Source organism: Cordyceps javanica, chromosome 1 (assembly GCF_051103115.1).
Source record: "Cordyceps javanica chromosome 1, complete sequence".
Taxonomy (NCBI): domain Eukaryota; kingdom Fungi; phylum Ascomycota; class Sordariomycetes; order Hypocreales; family Cordycipitaceae; genus Cordyceps; species Cordyceps javanica.
The window spans coordinates 5,896,471-5,918,587 of record NC_139295.1 but is presented as its reverse complement, the minus strand read 5'-3'; the positions used below and the strand labels follow the sequence as shown (position 1 = coordinate 5,918,587).

The following is a 22,117-nucleotide window of genomic DNA, read 5'->3' as shown; positions in this document are numbered from 1 at the left end:
AATCGTCAGAACTGGGAATATTCATGTATTACTATGGTCATTAAGGGGGGAGTGGGACGAAATATGAATCGTAGTTGCAAAGTATTGCTGGCAATTTGCTAATCCACTGAGATAAGTGTGCCTGACATTTTTGCCTTGCTCCAATATCATCACGAGAAATGTTCTCGATCCATTCGTTGCCTCTGGAGAGAGTCGCGTTGCAAAGGCACCCGTTTCTTTTGCCTATATGAATTGTAGCGGCTGCATTGTATTAGAAGTATAAAGCTTCCGTATTTTCCCTCAAAAAGGTATAGCTCGTGTTCCTGAAAGTATCCTTGAGATCACGATTCTCGAACAAAGTCGTCCAAAGCAGGTCGTTACCCTCGGGTGTCCACTTTGGCCACGCTCGGTAACCTCCCCTTCCGACGTTTGGGTCAAGATTGTACAGAAAATTCAGATAATACGTTCTAGTAGACTGCGCAGGTATCCCGATGCCGTCAAACATCATGTTCACATCTGAGCCGTGTGCCGTCCCGTAGTAGGCCACCACACCGTGGCCGATTGAGCTCAGCGACGACCAGAGAGGCACCTGCGGATGCGATGATGCCATTCCGGCAAGGGCGATACGACGGGCAAGTGTAAAGACAAAATCTCCCAGGATGGCTGCCACACGCTTGAACCCTGGGCCGGCACCGTACTTGGCTTGGTACCATTCGTTGCGCCCATCGGTCCGAAAAGGGCTCCCGGCCGAAGACTCGACAGGGTACGTTTCGACAAGTCCCGCGACTTGCTCTCTCGTTGCGCGGTCGAAGAATGTTTCCTTGAGATAGTCGACGAGAGCATCCGTGTTGTTGACGTGCCTCTGCGCAAAGGCGAACAGGGTTCCCTCATCCTCCTGATCAGTGAGGATGGCCGGAACGGCATAGTATTCGCCCGTTTCAGCAATGACCTCGGGGCTCTCTACCAGCAGCTCCCCATCCGGCCGTGGCAGATAGGACAGCGCGAGCGAGGAGTTATCCAGAATACGAGGGACAGAGTTTGCCGCACGATAAAATGTCTCGAACGGTATGGATCGAAGGCATTCCAACTTGGAGGGAACGGCATCACTGCAATTGGCATGCTCAGCAACAGCGTCAAAAATGGCCTGTGCTCGAGATGAGTCGACGCGTTCTGTTGGTATCACGCTGCCCGAGTTCATGATTGCACCGCGGAAAAGAGGGTTGCCGTTGTAAGTCGCATTGCCATTATATAGAGCCATCTGATCAAACACGGAGATGGAGCCTGCCGACTGACCCCAGATGGTCACTTTTGTAGGATCACCGCCAAAGAAGGCGATATTGTCAGCCACCCATTCGAGACCCATGCGCTGGTCGCGGAGCCCGAGGTTCGTGCTGCCATCCTTTAGGATTTCGTCCCCGCCTAGGAACCCAAATCCCGCGACGCGGTAGTTGACGCCCACGAAGATGAACTTTTGGTTCTGCTTCTCGGCGAACTGGATAAACTTCTCCGCGTTGTTGGCACTGGTGGCACCAAACATGAAGCCGCCGCCGAAAATGTAAAACAGGACAGGCAGGCCCTCGCCGGCACGCGTACCCTTGGGCCGCTGAACGTTGACGGTGAGACAGTCTTCCTGGCCCCGAATCAGGTCATCGGGCCAGAACGGCGGAGTCATGTCCTTCCCGAGGACCGGTGGCAGAAGCACTTCGGTGGTATTGGGCGGCATCTGAGGACAAGCTGGCGCGACGCCCGTGGCGTTGAACACACCAAGCTCGCGAGATAGTTTCCTCGGCGGCCTCAATCGAAGATCGGCGACCGGAGGGTCTGCGAACGGGATGCCGTTGAAGCTCTCGACACCAGTGACAGCACCGATGACAGTGCCACCAGGTATCTGGACCGTCACTTCCCCGGCTCTGCGCACCAGGTTGGGCTGTGCGGTAGCATGAGGCGCTGCGACAGCAGAAAATGGAAGAGCAGCCAAAGCCGCGACGGATAACTTCATGGCGCCGTGTGGAAAATAGTAAAGTAAACCAATGTCCAAATTGATGTCTAAATCGCAATCTTGGCTGCTTGGGGATGCCCGTACTATATATATGTCACAGTTTCTACTCAAAGCTCTCTCCAACGAAATAGAAATTGTCCAATGGTCTGCTCTATGCATCACTGGACATTTCTGTAACTTGGCAAAAGTGGATTATAAAGACCTATCAGGTTGTCGCTTCACCTGCCGTAAAACATAGCCATCATCCGCAGGCGGCCAGGAAGCTGATCACGAGAACAGGATAGGCCATGAGGTGTGTTCGCATAGTGATCTTCATCCGACATGTCGGTGTCTGATAGACTAAAGTGAAGTAATGGCTTGCCCTGCAGTGATGCAGCGCCGTTCTACGTGCCGTACTTGACCTTTCATGCAGGTTCCAGATGCTCCTTCAGCTCCATGTTTCTTAACGGCAGCTGGTCCGGCCCAAGGCGTGCGCGGCTGCGATCCGGACAGCAGACTTCGAGACATACCCGTTGTACACAAGGTTACCTGACCGTCTTTTGGGTTCTTCTCATTCTTCAACATGCCGCGGGCAAGGTGCACGAGTTGTATCATTGTCTCGGGCGGGAGTCACGAGAGACAGGGTTTCATTCACATTCCACCCTACCTGTCAACGATGAAGTCTAAGACAGACGGTTCGTTGGATGGCTGAACGAGCATTTTCTCCGCACAATACATCACTAGCTAAACAATTTCATCTGATTTTCGCTTTTGAAAATGTCAATTATGGCCGGGGTAGAGCTTGTGCTCGAGTGAATTCATGAGAACACACCGCATATCATGACTAGTAATATTTTGCCACGGTTCTAAACATCCGTCGCGTGAGTTTTTTCCGGCCCCTCCACAAGTATACTCCGCAGTATAAGAGAAACAGTACTTGAAAAGTATCTGCACGTTCACAGACGGAGGAACGGGTATCGGACACTCCACTCAACAATTCGAACGGAATCTGTCTCGTAGAGACATAAGTCCTAGATAGCTTGCAGGCTAATCTGAATCCTCCTGATATCTTCATTGGACAGAAAAGAAAAAGGGTAACAAGTCATAGCTGCTACAGCTTTCTTCCGCCACTACAAAGTCGAAGCTGACGGACCCGACGTGGTATGGTCTTAGACACGCAGGAGGCAGCCATACCATTTACTAGGGGCGTTGAATGAACACAGAACACCTCAGCTGTACTATATGACTCCTGCATGATAACGTAGTCTCAAAAATCGTATCAGTACGGATGAAATACAAACCCTGTTGGAGATGTCTGACAAAAAAAACCGGCAGTTGTCTCCTCCAAGATACTCATAAATGCCTCATAGCAGTATTGTATAGTTTAATGATCATCAACAGCAGAACTTCAAGTTTGTGCGTTCGGTGTGATCAAGGTTCCAAGGCAGTGATTGCTTTGGTACTTTCGATACATCACCTGTTTGGCTTATAAGTTGAGAACTACGGACCTAGTAATCTGTACTCACCCACAGTCGGGGATGTTGGACTAGCAAACGTCGCAGTGGCTCCCTTCAACACATTTGCGCTAGCACTGTGGTCATTCGAGAATGTTGAGCTGACTGACATCTTTCTGATAGTATGCAATTATCATTCTATCTGTAGGAAGACTCCATAGAACTAGCATGAAGGAGGCACCTTTGCGCCTCGCACTGGTGCTTCGGATGTGGAACTTTGCTATGCTAATTCGCAAATCCAAGGGCATAAAAGGCCTACAGTAGCAAGTTTTAGTACATAAACGATACCATTACAGAAATGAAAATATCAGTCAAACTCCAGCTAAAAAATCTCAGTCCCACCGTGTTTTGTTCATAGACTACAATGTCCAAAACCTGTCTGTCCATATCTACTGCAAAGAAGCTGCTCGGTTTTTAGTACACAGCAAAGCTGCATACCTATTTGACTACAAGTCATGCGTTACAAGGAGGTGCGAAAAACAGTGTTGGCTTCAACTGGAGAATGATCATCTACGGTGCTGATGCCATTGTCAGAGCCAAGTCAGCGAGCGGTCTGAATCATGGATAGACAGACCCCGGGCCGGGCCTGCACGATCGATTTTAAATACGCGCAACCCTACAATGTAGGATTCTTGTAGCAGCAGAAACGGAGAATGCAGAGGACAACAGCGAAGCTCACATTTCTGGCACTTCGTGTCAAAGCATCAGCCAGCCACAGGACGTTGCCTCTGGTCGGTCTGCCCCACCATTGGCCGCAAGCATTGCTGCCTCACCAGCCAAACTGATCACTCATCAGCACAGCTTCATCAGAACGAAGCATAGAATCTGTCCATATCGCGAGCGCTCATATCCAGGGCAGAATGCAAGACACATAATGTCTGCTTCCATCCCGCAGGCCCTGTGGGACGCCCGGATACCACTCCACGTCACCCATCCCTCAGCGCCGACCGCACCTTTCATCACCAGCATCCCGCGCTTCTCCTATCTCGCCCTGCTGCTCCCGCGTCTCTCTGCCTTCTTCAACACGACCTGCTCCAGCTTTTATTTCGAGAATGTTCTGCTGCGGAACCTCGCCGCGGGCCTGCTAGTTGACCTGTACCGGCCGTCGTTGCCCTGGCGGCTCGTTGTCAACGATGGTGTGAGCTGGGACATTTCCGATACCTTTCTCAATGCAGCCAAGGAGGTGCGTTTTTTTTTCTCTCGTGACTGACTGCGTCTCTCTTTTGCGACTCGACACCCCGATTCGTGCCGGATCTTGTTCGACACTTGGCTCACCACACTCACAGGCAGACTTCATCCGCAACGGCAACGCCAACCAGATCATGAAAATGTCCAAGAGCGATACCACGCAGCTCTGGCACGCGGTCATAGATAACGATTATGTCGCCTTCTCCCGCATCAACAGTCGCTTGCTCAACGCGCCCACGACCCTCAAGCATGTCCCCATACGCATCTACTTGCCTCTCGCACCGTCGAGTAGCGCAAGTGGTGAAGGAGAGCTGACCGCGCTGGATCAGCATCAGCATCAAGACACCGACGGCTCGTCAGCGGGCACCTTCAAGATTATCCAGTCTCTCATACAGCCAGTCGGTATGGATCGAAAGCCGAAACTTTTGGGACACGCGCTGAAGGATACAATGCCGAAACTTTTCCCAAGCAGCAGAGATCCGGTCATGGCAAATGTGCTTCTGCATGGAGTTGCGGTGCCGTTTAATGCCCCGCTGGTGGACCTTATGAGAGAAGCAGCTTATCCTGATGGCTGGCTAAGTTTTGTCGTTGGTGTCTTGTGATACTAGTGTTTACATGCAATTCACATAGCGGGCGAGATGGAGTTTGGAGTATATACTTTTAAATTCTTCCTATACGCGAATGAGACTGCGGCGACGTGCTCCAAGTCATGCAAAGGTAATGTTCTTTCCCATGAGGCTCTTGTATGCATCGTCCACTGCCTTGCGTTTGCGTGTCCGCACCTCCTCATTTTTGTCCACCTCTTCAATATCTTCAATGTCATCAGGCCCCGGTAAAGTCATCATCCAGGCACGAATATGCCCATCTAGATGAGCACTATAGATTGTGCCCAACGATTGCGCGCCACCCATGACGGGCCCGAGTGCGCGACGGCCGCTTCCGCCGGCTCCACGCCAAGCCATGGTCGTAATCCTATTTCTACCAATTTCAGAGCTGCGCGGACCGACTGGATTCGTTACTCCAGGGCTACGAAGGCGGGTCATAACAGTACCATCAAGCATGTTAAGCACCAGTATCTCCTGATCGTTGGCCCAGATGAGGGCATCACCAAAGTCACAAAGTCCTGACGGCGACAGGAGGATATTTGCCGTTTTGGGGTGCTGATTTTGTATGAGCGACCCAAAGCTGGCGAGGGTGTTCGCCCCAGTATCAGCATCCCAGACTCGAATCTTGCGATCCAAGCCTGCTGTGACGAGATGTCTGCCATCGTCGGTCCATTTGATTCCGTTCACGGCTTCATCATGTGCCTGAGCAGAAGCGCGGAAGTGCGGTTGACGGTTCCAGTCAGCCCCGTTTGCCGCTGCGAGGGTGAAGCGATGCACAACGCCAAGCGAGTCTTCCTGATCGAGCTGAGCGACAACACCCCCTGCGCGCCTAATATCCCAGATTCGCACTTTCCCATCAGCATGCCCGCTAGCGAGTATATACTCATGTTGTGGACTCCAGGCTGTACTCAGTACTGGCCCTCCGTGTGCCACGAGGGCTTGCACCGCAGAACCAGATTTGAGGTCAACCAGACGCACATTGGAGTGCTGGGTGGCGCACGCCACCAGCAAATGATCTGCTACAGGACTCGTTGCATGCGAATAGATCGTCGCGTTCAGCGGGAATTCGGCGGACAACGCTGCGCGCGCTGTTGACCACAGTTTCAACGTCTTGTCGAAGGAGCTAGAGAGGAATGCTCCCGAGTCGAACGGATAGAACGCCATGTGTGTGATGCCATGACTATGGCCCCGGTTGCTACTGCTACGCGCGTCCTGTGTTGAGCGTGCAATCGCCAGTGCCGGCTTGAACGTGTGCAGCGTGTGAGGGCTCGGCGCGCTTTCCAGGTCCCAGATCTTGATGGAGCCATCAGCACCACCTGAGATCATGAGGCGGCCGTCAAACTTGTCGACATCGAGAGCGCTGACGCCGGCTCCATGCGCGCGGATATTGTGCGCTCTCTCTTCGCTAACAACAGACGGGCCGTCTCTTTTGGCCGCTTGCGAAGTCAGGTTTTCTCCATCGAAGCGATGTTGCGGCGCAGGCGCAAAGGTGCGGATGAGGTCGCCAGCTACGCTGCATGCGAAGTTTTGGGGCTGCAGATCGCCAGTCTCACGCGCGAGAAGACGAGTCTGCATTCATCTGATTCCTACGACAGCGATGGCTGTCGATTTTTTTTTCTATTTTGCCAATACTTGATGGGATGGGATTGAGAAGTGTCGGTGCTGGAAAGGCGCGATCAACAGGTATTAAATACAGTGGGTCACCCGTACCTTTTCCTCCGCACCTCTAGCCCAGTATTGCCACAGTTCCTTCACTGAGAACTTGCAGCCAGCAATGTTTGGGGGTAATCATGGCACAAAATCTGGCCCGACTCCTATAAATTCAGGTCTGAGTACCCTATCTTCGGGGTAAATCCAGCACGTCAGTGAATCGTACGGAGAAGAACGATGGATTCGGAAAACGAGCCGCTGTCGCACCAGCAAACGCCAGATTTCGACAATTCATCTGGCATTGACGCGCTAGATGACTTGCACCAAACCGAAAGAAACCGAAGCAAGCGTCGCATTGCCACAGTTTACGATGCCGTCTCTGGTGAGTCTTACACTTTGAAATCCAGCCGCGAAGGCCGATATTGACTTTGCCCAGGCAGACTCTCTCATCATAGAGGCACCCTGACGCATGGCGAGAACAGCAAACCCGCCCTTGTCACCAAGTACTCTCTTCGTGAGACAAAGTATGGTCCAGATGAGGTGCTTTTCCGGCGTGTGGACGCTCCCCAGCGCTATGCCGAGCACGACCTATACTACGCGCACGAAAGAGACCTTCCACGGGGGGGCCGCGGTGTCCTGCCGGAAAGTGATTTGCTCAAAGCCATCCACGACTATTCGGGACGCTTTTACGGCCATATGCGTCGCCGCGGCAATGTCGCCTCGCAGAGCTGCAATGTCGATGAGGCCAGCATGGATGAGACGGCCCTGCTGGCGTTTGGTATACTGCTTGAGGAAGCTGGCCGCGACATTCTGGGCAAGAGTGGCGACATGGTTTTCACAGAGGGCATCGAACCGGAGAATAAGGAAGAGGAGTTGCCGCAACGCAGAAATAAGCAAATTCTCAGCAACACCGTCGGGCCGCTGGACGGCATGGTCCGCCAATCACAGGTGAAGCGGAGATCAAAGAGACGCAAAATCGGCAGCCCGAGGAAGACAAAGTCATAACAGGAGATTCTATCTGTCTCCACTTCATTCAGCCTCTCCCCTCTAACGATCCCGACACAGATGCTTTTCTGGCATGGTTGCACATGCTCGTGATCCTCCGAGCCTGCCGAACAGGGACGTCGCCACCATCGGCCTACCTCATGAGGCCCGAAAGGGGCATTGTACCGGCGTCACTCAGATTTAAGAGATCCTTCTATGAGTCTCATCAGACTGGAAAGTGTGGAAGAAATATCCTCGGAATGTATTGCGCGCGGGAGACCTATTCAAACCTCGGCTGGTGCCGTGCCCTTCTAAAGATGCGGCCCAATCACACAATATGGAAGTAGTTTCCTCATTGCTCAACAGCTGTACTTGCCATGTCCGGGGAGATCTACTTACCAGAGTGATTATATTTGGCAAGATACATCAAGCCATAAGGTTGCAAACGCATGGACACTTTCATCGTCTGCTCCACAATGGTGCAGTAAATTTAATTATATTTGGGGCATACCCTCCGCAACGAACATGCGGAGCCTCAAGTAAAGCTCTACATTGTCGTTCAATGCAAAGCATGCTGGTTATTGTGCAGAACGTCTAGCCAGTGCTCTACGGTGACCCCTAGGTGGCTCTCCAGGCTACTCCGCGGCCATAATGTGAAGATTCAAACAGTCCACTAATAGCCCGCTTCCTCCAGAATGATGAAGCTGATGGTTATGATCAAACTCATACACTCAATCAAGACTGAAGTTCACCTATAGACTTCTTATAATCATGCAGTGCTATTTGTCTTCAACTACAGTATAGCAAGAAAACCGGTCGATTGTGCCACGAACTAGGGAGCCCGGCAACTCACAGCCCAAACACGTCAAAATGGTGATCTTGCATCGTATTTTCGGGACAACTGGTCCCGGTGCTAACGTATCCTGCAGCCGAGAGAAGGCAACAGCCGTTGGCGGCGGATGTTTCGAGACATTCTCTCCGATACGGGTGACGGAGCTCCGACTCGTTACTCCAGACCGAACAAAGTGGCTATAGAAGCACAAGGCCTGAACTGGACTACCCCTGCAGTTTGAAAGTGGTTATCGTGAGCGCAATTCGGATTAATTTGGTTCGGACCCCCGGGAACAAACAGTACTGCTTGTTTACGAACCCTGAATGCATTGATGTCAGAAAGTCACCTCATTACTGCCCAACGGGTACATCTTGAGAGACCTTGGGCCGCAAGCTTACTACTTGAACACTTTAATAGCGTACATCCATCTGCGTCGGAAATTAATAGGCGTCTGTCTTTCAACGCCACAAACAACGAAAATAAAGCCACAGGGGAGGGAGGGGGTGTCAAGCTCAGCCAAGCACACACAGCCATGGAAGGTTTCGAAGGGGGCATGTCAATCAACGAGACAAGCGGGGTTCATAAAAATACATCGGTTTCTCAGACACCGTAACCCATTTTAGTTCGTCTCTTTGACTTGCAGACTTCGGTGGCGTTTTGAGCCTCCTCCGGGGCCGACCAATTGGGCAGAGCGACCAACCGACCGGGCGTCGTTGCCCTGCCTGCATACCGACATCACGCTCATGAATCTACAAGATGAGCGCATGGATATAAGCTAATGCAGTGCACGAGCTCCTCGAACTTATCAATAAGAGCCTACTTATAGCTTGCAAGGGCCTTTTCTGGGGTAGTGGCATGGTTGGCCATGGTCGAGTCATTTATGACGGCAACCCGAGCAAACAGCAGCACGCTACAATCAATTTTCCTTGGTTAAATTTTGCCCATCTCGCTTGTCTTGCTATCAAATGCAAGACGGGATGGCGGTGGTGGCTTTCTCTCGCGCACTCACCCAAGTGATGTATCCGTACTGATCACCAGGGTCGAAAGAGGAGTGGCCGCTTTGCACGCAGAGGTTCAGTTACTCGAGTTTTCAAGCGTCGCCTACTGAGCACATTTCATTCGAGTAGAAATGCATCGCATTGTGCTGGGGGGCTTCGAAATGAAGCAACTGGAGAAAGCAAGGATGTACCTTGGCTCTGCTCAACAAGGTGACAGCCCTTTCTACCCTCCCTATTTTTGGTCCTGCAGGCAGGCAAGTTCTTTGCGAGAAAAGAAATTGGAAGAGTCCGCTTTTCACAGCGTCTCTTTTCTACGCCGTGCAGTGACACCGCACATGTGCGCGATGTCATGTGTCTTCATGAAGAAGTGTGAGGCAACTTCCCGTACCTAGCTCCAGAGCAGAGATGCAGGGGCATCTCTTGACTAGTTTGAAGATACCATACGCCTTCTTCCCAACGACTAGTGGACTCTTGCCCAACGGCCGTCACATGGATTCGTGCAAGTATTTCTCGTCCATATTTTGAGTGTGCGAACACCTCAGTTATCTGTTGTCTCGCACTGCGCACCAGAAAAGGCGCAAGTATCGAGTCGCGGCGTGGAGTCCAGCGATGAGTCGCGAGTACGTACACGCCCAGTGTAAGACATATATTATTACCATTAAAAACGGCAAAAGAGCTACAGAACGAGGTGCACATGTTCTTTGCTTGCGTAGGTCGAACGTGGCGCCGGATATTCGAATCTGACTATAAGATTGGAGGAGCAGTGCAGAGTGAAGGCGGCGAGATGTTTTGCTTTTGATTCTGAACGGCGCTGCAAATCATGAAACAGTTGAGCTGGGGCTCTTGGATGTACGTTTGCGCGTACGGCGCTCTGCGGGGCTGAATCCCACTGTGAGGCTGTTGGATTCTCTTCCGACACTGTTTGGGCTTGTTCAGGTGTGAAAAGAGAAAAGATTCGTTCTTGTCTTGCTGAAAGTCAACGAAATGAGGGGGGGTAACACGTCGCAAAATCCTGTTTCTTTTTTCGAATTGTGACAGAATATTGTGGAAACCGCCACTTTCAAGCCGAGTGCAAGGATAAGGCAGCTTTTGAGTGTCACATGTGTGAGCATCCAAGTCCTTTCTTTGCCATTGTTGTCGACCGACTTGTTCAAATGCGGTGTTAAGCCTGGACCTCTGGTGTGAAGCTTGTTGAAGAAAAGAATTAAACTAGCAACAACAGCGATCAAGTTCATTGATCGAGCGCTTCTTTCTAGCTTTGGTTTGAGACGACCGTTCTGCCAAATGACAAATCATAATTCGACGGAAAGGCACTTGTCTGAGACAGTCGCGTTGCTTCGATGTCTGGGCAGGAAGTTGTCGAAGATTCGCATCTTTGCTTGAGCAGCTAGTCCTAAGACTTTTCGCAGTACCACAATGAACTTTGCAACAAAGTGATGTTTACATTCTGCCGCTCTCTTCTCCTCTTCCCTCGGTACAGAGCACCGAGTCGAGCGCCGAGCAGACATTTATGAAACAAGTTCAAAATTAGTGCTGCCTGTATCAGCACAACAACTCAACACCAGTGTCACGTATCCCGATTTTCTATTTCTGGCTTGCGTTGTACATCTTGATCTGTCGGGACGTCTTTCCGGGCGATGACGTCCTGGTTCGCATGGCACCATGGTAACAATCATCGTAGTGCGCCCATGTTGAACGTTGCGCGACTGAGATTGTGATGGTGCGCAGGCGTGGCAACTCGGCATAGGCCGATGCGATCAAGCTCATACATGTGCACGACGTAAAGAGCTAGCAAAACACCCGACCTTCTTCTCAGAAAGCGCCGTTTCTTGGATCCGGTGAGACCAATCCTTTGACGGACTCATGAAGTACTTTGATAGGTACCAGACAGGCCTCGCGAGACTAAGGCGCTTTTGCAGTTGCCTCTCAGCCTAACTGCATCAGGTCGACAGAGGAGGAGGAGGAGGAGGAGGAGGAGGAGGCTTATCCAGCGTATATACGCTATTGAAAGTTCTGTAGCGTTTCTACCAGGCTTTTCAGCGTCAAAACAGCCTTGCGTTTGGCCTCACGACTCTGCAGGGCGAGCGTGCGTAGAGACGGCGCTTCACCCTACCACCAGTCGCCACACCCAAAGCCAAGCGGCGATCCAAAACGCAAAAGCAGCGGCATCATGGCGTGGGGGCATCATCTAGAATACATGACCTGACAAGATTGCAGGCAATGGCAAGGTACTTGCCAAGCGCCTGTTCGCTTGATGTCTAGCTTGAGAGGAGACGTCGACGGCTTCGAGTGATTTCGTTCCCGCATCTAATACGAAAGTCGAGAAATTGGAGTGTTGACCTGTGATCTACCAGCCTTATTCGGAATTTGTCTGCCGCCGACTGCCAACCTCGACTCTTCCAGATGTCATAACGCAGTCTATTGAATTCCAAGACCAGAGTAGCCGGCGCGGCGTCCAGAGGTGCATAAGCTTTAGCGGCATGGGGCAGAAGGAGATCGTACCACCCCATTCCAGAGCCGCGGATCAGGAGAACGGAGATCATTGCAGTTCTCACGAAAAGAACATTCATTGGCGCAGCACGGTGAGAATTGACTGCATAGGTGGGGCTCGGCAGATCTTGAGGAAGCGTACAAGTGTCGAGGGACGTCATTTGTTGGTGGCCAGGTGGCCAGCAAGACAGCCAGCCTGCCAGCCAAAGCAAGCCCAGCCAAAGCAAGCCCAGCCACAGTGGTAGAGTTGAAAGACATGGTGGGCTCGGATGCGAACGTTCCGGTAGTCGAGTCGGGGGACTGTGAACTGTAGCTGAATCTGAACCTGCCTGCATCGTTGGTATTCCTTAGTACACTCGTTGACTCGTGACTCGCTCCTCGCCGAGCAGCACAAGACATTGCGCTAACCCAGGGGGGCGCGCCTTCGGCCGCAGCTGAGATGAGGAACGATGACTGAAGGACAGGCCGTAAGTTGAAGATTTCCGTTTTCAAGCACGCATTAGCTGCTTGGCTAGCTAATAAGCTTCGAGTCGGGATTGCGCCCCGTGCACGTCCTCCGTGCCAAAAGTCCTCGTAGCGAGTTTGCTCTGGGTCCTCTGAAAGGTCTCCATTGGTCCCAGAGATGTGGTAACCGCCACCTAACCAGGTACAGACTACAGGTAAGTAATTACCGGGCTAGTGGCGCGACTGGGGCCGGTGAAACAGTTTGGCGAATGACGGCGGTCTGCCTCACATGGCTTCACTGACGAGGACGTAGGTGGGACAAAGGCTGGCGCAAGCTTGGGCTTCTTATCACGATCCTCGGGGGGAGGAGGGGGGGGGGGGACACAGTCGCATTTTGAAGGTGGCTGTTCTCTTGGTCGTCCGGCGGGCAGCCAAGCAGCTTTATTAGGCGAGTTCACGGGCCGGGTAACGTAAAATGTCGCAGACTTAGCCACTGTGTGGTGGGCAAGACATCGCGTGCGACTATCTAGGGCGAACGAAACACGTTGAAGGTGTCGTTGCCACGCGAGAACATCATCCAGGCAGCGTTGCGGTCTTTATGATAGGGCGAACGGGACATTGGTGAGCATACCTGAAGTCGGTATAAAGGCAATTGAAGCAGATTGCGTTCCGTCGCAGCCTCTTATTTTTTCTTTTTCTCTTTCTTTTTCCTCTCCTGTGTTTTTACTGTGTGTGTGTGTGTGTGTATAAAAACATGTGTTTCGGGGAACGATAAAGATCTTGAACTCGTCGCATTGACCAGCGTCGCCTCGCCGGCCCTCTGGCCGGTCCCCCTCGATTGCCCGAAATTAACCACGACAGCTGCGAGGAAGCTTCAACGAAGCAGAGCTTTGGTGAGCAAATGTGCGGGTGATTGGACAGGAAATTCCGGCCAAAAGTCACCAATGTAACGCTGACGAAATCGCCAATTTCCAGGGGTATTTCGCTGGCTACATACCGCGTCTGCCCCGAGATGGCGAGTACGTATCGTAGAGATGGAAACGGTGAGCAGCAGCAACGGTTTACTGCGCCGCGTTTCATGATCTCGGATATTGTATACGCATGCTGCACGTCCAAGGGGGGGGTTGGAACCGACCAACGCCGATCAAGTACTTACTTGGCTACGGAGCACGGAGTACGGATCGCGGGTATGTATGCGGGTGACCACATAATACTGATATGATAAGTCGCGAGTACTCGGTACACACCGATGAATCTGTAGACAAGTCGAGATTTGTTATTAGCTCGGATACGAGTAATGATGAGTGAAAATCCAATGACTGCATACTTGGTCATTTATTCTGTATGTTTTACTTTTCTGATTACTTTGCTTTTATCGTATTAGCCGCTAATAAATCCTGGTTGCTTTTTTCTCGTTTATGCCCTTGCTAGACCAGAGCGTTGATGTCTCTGAGCAACCCCTTTTTTTCCCGCGAAGCTGAACATGTCTTGCCACTGCATCTATATCAGCCCATAATTGCATAGCAGGCTGGAATGGCAATTATCAGGGACGGCACGGAGACTTGGGTAGCTTGGGAGGCGTTTTTCAGCCGACGGGCTCCCGGCGAGGCGCTCATCACTCGGAAAAGCCCTCTGATAACTTGGGCCGTGGCCAGCGGGTAAACAGGACTAGTTACAGACTAGGATGCCAAGTAAGTAAAAAGTACCAATAAGCTGGTTTTCGCTGATCGTTTATTACCAGCATTGCTGCGGTGGGCACCATTTGGCCCGTGGCCCCTCGTCTCGCTCCGGTCCGCAGCGGGCTTCCTGGCTGGGGAAGGATGTGCGCCACTGGACACTAGCGAGCTGGGAGAGGGAAGAGGACCTGCATCAGCCTAAATTCCCGGCTGGTGCAGCTGGTCATGCGTGCAAGGGCGCAAGCAGAGGCGGAGAGAGGCGTGATGAGAGGCATGAGAACAGGAGAGACGTCTGCGGGGTTGATGGCGGGCTGCATATGGGTGGGTTCCGAGGCAGATTGGTCTAGAGAGGATACTGTTGATCAGCAAGATATTTATCGGGGGGGCATGGGGGGTCATAACAAGAGGAGGGAGTGTGCGGGATTTGCAGGAGTCGCGTGGTAGGTTTGCATTGAAGCTTTGACAGGAGTAATGTAGTCATGATGATGATGATGATAATGTACTTGGTGATGCGCGCGATGTTGACATACATGGTGATGGTGATGCTGCGATGGAGTGATGCTGTGATGGAGTGCTGAAGTGGGCGATGGTTACTTAGTAAGTACTCCGCACAGAAAATAGGGCAGGCAATTTAGGTACCTACTTTTGCTACTGGGTAATACCTACCTACCTAGGTAGGTAGGTAGGTAGCTAGGGACCTAGGTAGACTGGTAAGTAGACACCTCACCTGCTTACTCTGTAAGTACATGGTAAGTCCTGAGTAGAAACTTCGAACTTGGGAAGATACAATTCGTAGAGACTTGGCAGTACTACCTATCCAAAAAACCGCCAACGCGGTGCAGGCATTGGCTGGCTGGATGGATGAATGCATGTCACTGCAACATCCATCACCACATGCCTGGGTAAAGGAGTACCTGCCCGCCTGCACCGACCTTTCCGCCTATTCGCCTATTCGCTGGCTCCGGTCTGTTTACGCTGGGGAATTCGGATTATCAGTAGATGTGGACGGCTGGGCATACCAGGTTCCTTCAGCCAATGGCAGCTCTGCCATCAATGCCAGCGGCCAACTCGGTACAGCAGCCTCGCCAAGCTGGCCAACGACGGCGACGACATCTGCCAGGGTGCACTGCACGTTCAGGTGGGCATATCAAGTTGGAGAGCAGAAAGTCGGAATACGGCTCCGCACGATTGATGAAAACTTTGATGAGTTCGGAATGGATTGACGTGTGCTTCTAATGAAAAATAATAATAATAAAAACCTTCAATATAGAATAATAAAAAGAGGGGAGCGAGCGTGCAATCTTGTGGAGGCCGAAATGAACGGAGACAAGCACCAAACGGGGCAAGCTCAAAAGGCCCAGTCGGTGCGGCACAGAATCTGCAGAATACTGTATCAGTATGGTAATCTGTACGGAACACATCTCCGTACTTACTCTGTACTTAATCCGTATAAGTAGAGATGGGAATGTGGAAGCGAGTCACTTCTGTGATTGATGCAATCTGGTTCCTTGCGGGTTTGTCCCAGATCCTGGCCCAAGTTAGATAGCTGAGCTACTTAGCAAGTACCAGTACTCAAAGTAGGAACAACTGCCCACCTGGCTGACCACCGAGGTACCTGCCCGTCTAGGTACTCAGCTACCTACCGAAACAGGTATTGCCCAACATCCCTCGCTAGGCAGGTAGGTACCAGTACTTACTCCGTACAGTTGCCTCAAACGGGCTCTGTTTGCAAAACAACACCACAGCAAATACTGCCTACACAAAGAATTCGTACATCATCAGCTTCACTTCCTCCTTCATGCATCCTCACTTGATCTCCATCGCCAACTCCAGCTCCCATACGCATCGACCACGTTGTTCCCGAGATGCAGTCCATCCTCCTGCAAGCCCCAGGCAAGCTCCCAAAGTAGCTTATCAAGTAGCTAGCTGATCTGGACGTCCTTCCCTCGTCCCGCAGCGCCACGGACTTGCTGGCACCGCCGCCACTTCCACCACCACCCAGTCACCCAGTTGCCAGTGTGAGCGCCACTTGACACTCACAGACAATGACGGAACTTGCCAACTAACCTTGCTACTAGCTCGCCCCTCACCTCCCTCAATACCCCATTCTTTGGCCATCGACTCATTAAAAACTACCAACCATACCCATGCATACCGACTTGGCGACGGAGCGCGGTCCATGCATCATGACCCTTGTCAACTACCACACACCCTTGCCCAGCCTGGCAATTGGGCTTCTTAGCTCGTCCCGCACTCTGACCAGAAGGAAAAAAAAAACGAGACAGAACGAGACAGAAGAGTAAGTACTTACCACTCCAGCTCAGGTGGACATTGGGAGCTGGCGCCGGCCCACAACATGGAGGACCTTGGTACCCGCAGCCTTGGATCCTTGGTCTCTGCGTTGTTGCGTCTCTGCGTCGTTGCGTCGCTGCGACTTTGCGCCCTTGAGCGATAACTAACATACCAGTACAGCTTACCGTCTTTTGTGTCGCGTCCGCCACGAGCCACCACCGACTCAGCCATATGGTACCGACTACCGAGAAACCCCGTCCTAAACAGCGCATGCTTACATTACTTAAGTACTAACTGAGCATTATTGCCCGCCTGCCCCATTGTACTTACACTGCGGTGCGCGCCGTACATTGTACCATTGTACAATCTCCATTCTACATCATACATTGTAAGTAAGTATATTGTGCATTGTATACTGTACGTTGTACCTCAGACGGCTTGCAGCAGCTTCTTTGCACCCACAAAGCTCCCGCAACCACATTTTCAGCCACGCACGGCATTGCATTGTACATGCATCTCACACACGCACACACACACATACACTTGCTGCTCGCTTCGTCCAGCTAGGTAGTTGGCCTGCAGACCTACCCGTTTGCCGCCTCCTGTCCCATCTCGCTCGCACGCCTGGTCCATCACAGATCTAAGTACTCCGTGCTGCCTTGGCCTTTGCTACATGCCCCATCGCGACCCCATCAGCCTCTCTCTCGCGGCCTTGCAACAGCTCCGCTAGACCTATCACTTGACAGTACGGAGTACCTGCCTAGCCGTACAGCGAGCTCGGGCTGGTCGCCGTCTTCCCCTCCGCTCGCGCCGGTTGTCCCTGTCTCTCTCTCTGGCCTTCACCTCCTTCTGATCCTCCTGGCCATCCCCCTCCTCCACCCCCCTCTTGACTTGCTCTCTTGCATATTCATGCCCAACACACCCGCTGGCCTTGCAACCCACCTACACCGTTGTTCCCGCTAGTACAAGTACCGCCGCCCTCTGTCCCTGCGGCCGCTGGCGCAAACACCCGTACGCCGCATCGCAACCTGTTGCGCACTGCCCGTTGCCATACTGAGTACACGGCCCATCACTCGCCACCTCAACCCGACCCGACACTCATCATCCCTGTCCTCTCCAGCGTGGTACGGCTCCTGCTCTTCAGCCCGCAAAAGGCAAGCTTTGTTTGGCCCTGTCTCTCCGCGACACGCCCCACACGCCGCCGCTTTGCTTTGCGCTTCTGGTCCTTCTCGACCTTCAACTCCGACCACGAGCGCCTCGTCCTTTTCTTCTTGCTGATCTCGAATTCTCTCCCGTGTCTGTCGATTCACCGCTTCTAGCGTCACTTTTGCCTGGCCCCCGTTTTCTTGCGTCTTCTTTCTGCGCTTCCCGTCGGCGCGTCCCCGTCCTTTACTCAACTTCGTTGTTTCCCTGCCGTGTCACACACAAATCATCGTACTACATAGGCTACTTCTGCTACCACCAGCATAGCCTTTGCTTGTCTGGTCAGTGGTCACTGACAGCGCCCCAAGCCACGTCGTCGCCCAACCCCATGTCGGCCAGCCAGGCTGCGAGACCACACCTTTGATCAGCCTCCTCCAGCTCCAATAGACTCCCCCAAGGCCGCGATATCGCGACACCCGCCTTGGCTCTTCCCGTCGTGTCGTCTCGGCTCCCGTCCATGGCTCCCTGCCTCGCCTGGTCCTAGCTTTGCCACTCGACTCACCCACGGCTATGAGCCTGTGTGTCTCTGGCCCTGTCTACTGAGTACAATACACAAAGATGAATCTAGGTACTCGGGATAGCAAACGGCCTCGTCTGTCCTCGTGGTCTGGTGCCACCTCGCAGCAGCCAACCACGCTACCGCTCCCGCACTCCTCCACGGCTCATCTGCCTCCGCCTTCCCATACTCAGCATCCATCTTCTGCTGCTCCCGGTTATCAGTCATACCAGCCCCGGCATTCCGACATCTCTCCCAGCCATCCTCCCACTCCAGGGCATGGCCTTTTGCACCATCCAGACGTCGACCGTCGCCATCACGACCAAGAGGCCCTCGCTCCCATGCACGACCACTATCGCCACCAGCCGTCTCAGCCGCAGCAGCCGCCGCCTCACTCGCCGGCGCAACACTACCCTCCTTATCCCTCCCGAGACTCTCTCATAAAGCGAGAAGGCCCTGAGGATAGCCGTCGCCCGACATCAGGCAGCCATGGTCTTGACGGCGGCCATAGCTCGGTTTCGCATCACTCTGCCCCTCCCCCGCATCCTCATTCATACTCCTCTGAGCCTCCGCGCCATGTAAACTACGAGTCTACTCCGCAGCTTCCTCCAACGCCTTCATCATACCGTCATCATACTGGACCTTCCTCGTCAATGCAGCCCCCGCAGCCGTATGAAAGCCAGAGCCAGTCTGCCTACGTATCCTCAGCAGACCAGTCCATGTATGGTGGCATGTATGCGTCCTCAAGTGTGGCACCGGTTAAGAAGAAGAATACGAGGGCGTCACAGGTATATATTTCCTTCCCTACCCACGTGCTCAAACCCAACTAATCGTCAACTAGGCATGTGACTCGTGCCGTCAATTGAAGGCGAAATGTGACGAATTACGGCCCTGTAAAACATGTAGAGACAGGGGCACCGAGTGCAAATACCGTGACCCGCCGCCCAAAGTGTCAGTCCAGTTTGGTCTCATGCTTGGTGCCCTCCAGTACTGATTGTTAGTTTGCAGTGCCGACAAAACCCAGTCCGATATCCTCGACGGCATTGCCATCATGCAAAGTCAGCTAAGCACCCTAACGGAGCATTTTGCTCAGATGAATGAGCGCCTGACAAAAATTGAGTCATCGGTTACTCCCAAATCTGATCCCGCCCCCAGCGCAAATCAAGTGGTGGAAGATTACTGCAAAACTGAGAGCACCCCTCTCAACGGGGAGGCAATAGTCAACTACCCGGCCCAAGACACTACCGCCACCGGTCCCGATCAAGCGATCTTACCCGAGGACGAAGTCGAGACCGAGCCCGGCCCTCCGCCGCCTCTTGGCGAGCCCGCTATTCCGAGGAATCATACCACACTAGCCGGTCTGCTTCTTGACTGGCCTTCTATTCAGGAGATGACAAAGCACCATGTCGAGCGCGAAGGCATAACCTACGTGGGGGAATATCCTATTAGCCAAGAACAAAATCGGGGGTTACTAATTCTGTATGGGCGTGGCGAGGACAACAGAATGTCGCGAAGGCAGCGCGACCGCGAGCGCGAGCGTGAGCTTGACCAGCAAAGTGTTGACATGCCCGACGATTCATCCGACTCCCCATCACCGTCTACAGTCACCGAAGCGGCAGATTGGGGTACTATGGGTGGCCTCAGCCCATATGATCACGTCGACTACAGAAGTGGTGTTCTCGGCCCCGACGGCAATCCTGATTTCTCCGAGACCAAGGTATGGTCATATGTTCAGTCCTTCAAGGAAAACATTCTCAACATGCATCCGATCGTGCAACCTCCGATACTCGATCAATGGGTGCGCCAGTTCCTCGACTCCTTCCCATTAACGGGAAACAAGAACAACAGCAAGGCCAGCACAGCTTGGGCCGTAAACAGCTCCATGGAACCACCTGGGTCAAAGCGCAAGAGGTCGTCTCCAGGCCCGGCCGACAGCATAGATGGCTCGTCGGCAGCCTCACCGACCTCCAAGATCGGTCGACCGAATCGAACGATACATACCGCACTCATTCTGACTATCCTAGCACTTGGAAAAGTTTGCCAGCATCGAGATTATATACCCGACGCCCTGCACGTGGGTGATCCGATGCCCCACGGCAGGTTTCACCTCAATGGTATTCCTCAGTCGCCCAAGGGCTCTCCGCCTGGTGATGTGTCGCGTTCGCAGTCATCAAGTTTGGCATCCCCTCGAGAGCAGGAGCGTCCTTATAATGGTCGTCGTTCGTCCCTAGCGGGTAATAATCGCTCGGGCCTTTTGAAAAAGAATTACGAAAACATCCCCGGCCTGGAATACTTCGCCTTTGCAACCGACATACTGGGCAACCACCTCGGCTCCTACAATAACATGAAGAACGTGTATGCCGACATATTTGCTGGCCTCTATCAAGGTCAGCTCGGGCGGCCTTTAGAGAGCTTTGCGTTCATCCACAGGGCAAGTCATAAGCTACAGGTAATCATGCGACCGAGCTTAGAAAAGCTCAAGAGGTTCAAAACTACACGGGAGTTTATCAAAGATACCAAGTATAACCAGCTTTCGTTAGCTTTTTGGACCTGCTTGCAGTTGGAGAGTGACTTACTCGCTGAGCTTCCTTGTCCGCCTTCAGGTCTCCTGAACTATGAGAACGATATACCACATCCCAACATGAGCTTGCTCGAGGGCTTCCCAAAGCCTGTTCTCGATAGCTATCTCGGCCAACTTTACCTTCGGACGCATCTCAACAGCATCCACCGCATGTTCTACGCGCCGGAGGATCCAACCAAGAACAATAATTCGCCCGATATTCCCTTCAAGAATGTTGACTTTGTCTCGGCGGCAGTCTCGGGCATGGAATGGGTCGGGCCCAGTTTTGCCTTCAAGGAGGACGACCCTCCTGCCTCTGATATTTTGTCCGCAAGACTTCGTGCTAAGTACTGGGGTGCCCAAGTCCTAACGTACCGACCCTTTTTGAGGCAGATGTTACAGTTTTCGTTTGTTAAGAACCATCCGACCACTGGACAGCCGCCCTCATCGGAGTTCCGCGACGAGGTCGAAGCCCCGCGCATCGACCCCCAGGCAAGAAATGTACAGGATTTGGATCCCCATCTCCTCGTTCTCGCCGAGAAGGCCATCAAAGCTCTCATTGAGAGCACTAGGGCTTTCCATGGGCTTGGCGACAAACGGCCAATTATTACGAGTGTTTTCGGCACTGCGCATGCTCAGTGGGGCAATCTGCTGGTTCTTTCTGCTGCGTTTAGAGATCCTATCATGAGCGAGTACATTGACGAAAAGCTCCTACGCCACCTGTTCCAGAAAACAATTGCCTTTTTACGTCAATCGGCTACAGCCACAAGCTCGCTACGCATCGATATGCATATTCTGGAAGGCATTCAGAACGACTTTTGGGGTATTGAACCTTCGTACAGCAGCAATAGCACAGGATATTCAGCTGGCAATGCGCAGACGACGACACCGCGCATGTCATCTGACAGCATGGATATGCCGCCGCCAAGAAACACTGTCGAAGGCGAGGGAACACCCCAAATGCTCAACAATCGTTTGACGCCAGCTCCTGGGTGATGATGCTCGCTTTGCGATGCCTGCGCCGGCCTCTTGTTGCGCATGATGCGAAAACGGGCCTGAAAATGTTTGTGTGCCAACGACGGAGCAATGACTATACCTTTTCGTGTTTTGATTTCTGTTTTTTTTTGTTCGTCTTGGCTCTATACTTGCGAGCCATATCCTGCCCAACCGATCCTTTTTTAATCTTCTTTCTTTCGTGCACCAACCATGGCGAGCGACAGTTTTGCAT

General features: G+C 52.6%; 5 protein-coding genes across 5 annotated transcripts; 3 read left to right on the top strand and 2 right to left on the bottom strand.

The window, feature by feature from the left end:
* Positions 1-250: 250 nt before the first annotated feature.
* On the bottom strand, positions 251-1,978 carry V2A60_001771 (uncharacterized protein; the record flags this gene model as incomplete). The annotated part of the gene is made up of 1 exon (XM_083253128.1): positions 251-1,978. One exon carries the CDS (start codon positions 1,976-1,978, stop codon positions 251-253), a length of 1,728 nt encoding a protein of 575 aa, XP_083109254.1.
* Positions 1,979-4,345: 2,367 nt separating this feature from the next.
* On the top strand, positions 4,346-5,261 carry V2A60_001770 (autophagy protein 5; the record flags this gene model as incomplete). The annotated part of the gene is made up of 2 exons (XM_083253127.1): positions 4,346-4,654; positions 4,758-5,261. The coding sequence occupies 2 exons, from the start codon at positions 4,346-4,348 to the stop codon at positions 5,259-5,261; spliced, it is 813 nt and encodes a 270-aa protein (XP_083109253.1).
* Positions 5,262-5,366: 105 nt separating this feature from the next.
* Positions 5,367-6,839, bottom strand: V2A60_001769 (WD40-repeat-containing domain protein; the record flags this gene model as incomplete). The annotated part of the gene is made up of 1 exon (XM_083253126.1): positions 5,367-6,839. One exon carries the CDS (start codon positions 6,837-6,839, stop codon positions 5,367-5,369), a length of 1,473 nt encoding a protein of 490 aa, XP_083109252.1.
* A 312-nt stretch (positions 6,840-7,151) lies between these two features.
* On the top strand, positions 7,152-8,971 carry V2A60_001768 (uncharacterized protein; the record flags this gene model as incomplete). Its single annotated transcript, XM_083253125.1, has 3 exons — positions 7,152-7,296; positions 7,351-7,862; positions 8,828-8,971. 3 exons carry the CDS (start codon positions 7,152-7,154, stop codon positions 8,969-8,971), a joined length of 801 nt encoding a protein of 266 aa, XP_083109251.1.
* Positions 8,972-18,391: 9,420 nt separating this feature from the next.
* Positions 18,392-21,885, top strand: V2A60_001767 (Zn(II)2Cys6 transcription factor domain-containing protein; the record flags this gene model as incomplete). The annotated part of the gene is made up of 3 exons (XM_083253124.1): positions 18,392-19,117; positions 19,171-19,280; positions 19,338-21,885. The coding sequence occupies 3 exons, from the start codon at positions 18,392-18,394 to the stop codon at positions 21,883-21,885; spliced, it is 3,384 nt and encodes a 1,127-aa protein (XP_083109250.1).
* Between the last annotated feature and the right edge of the window lie 232 nt (positions 21,886-22,117).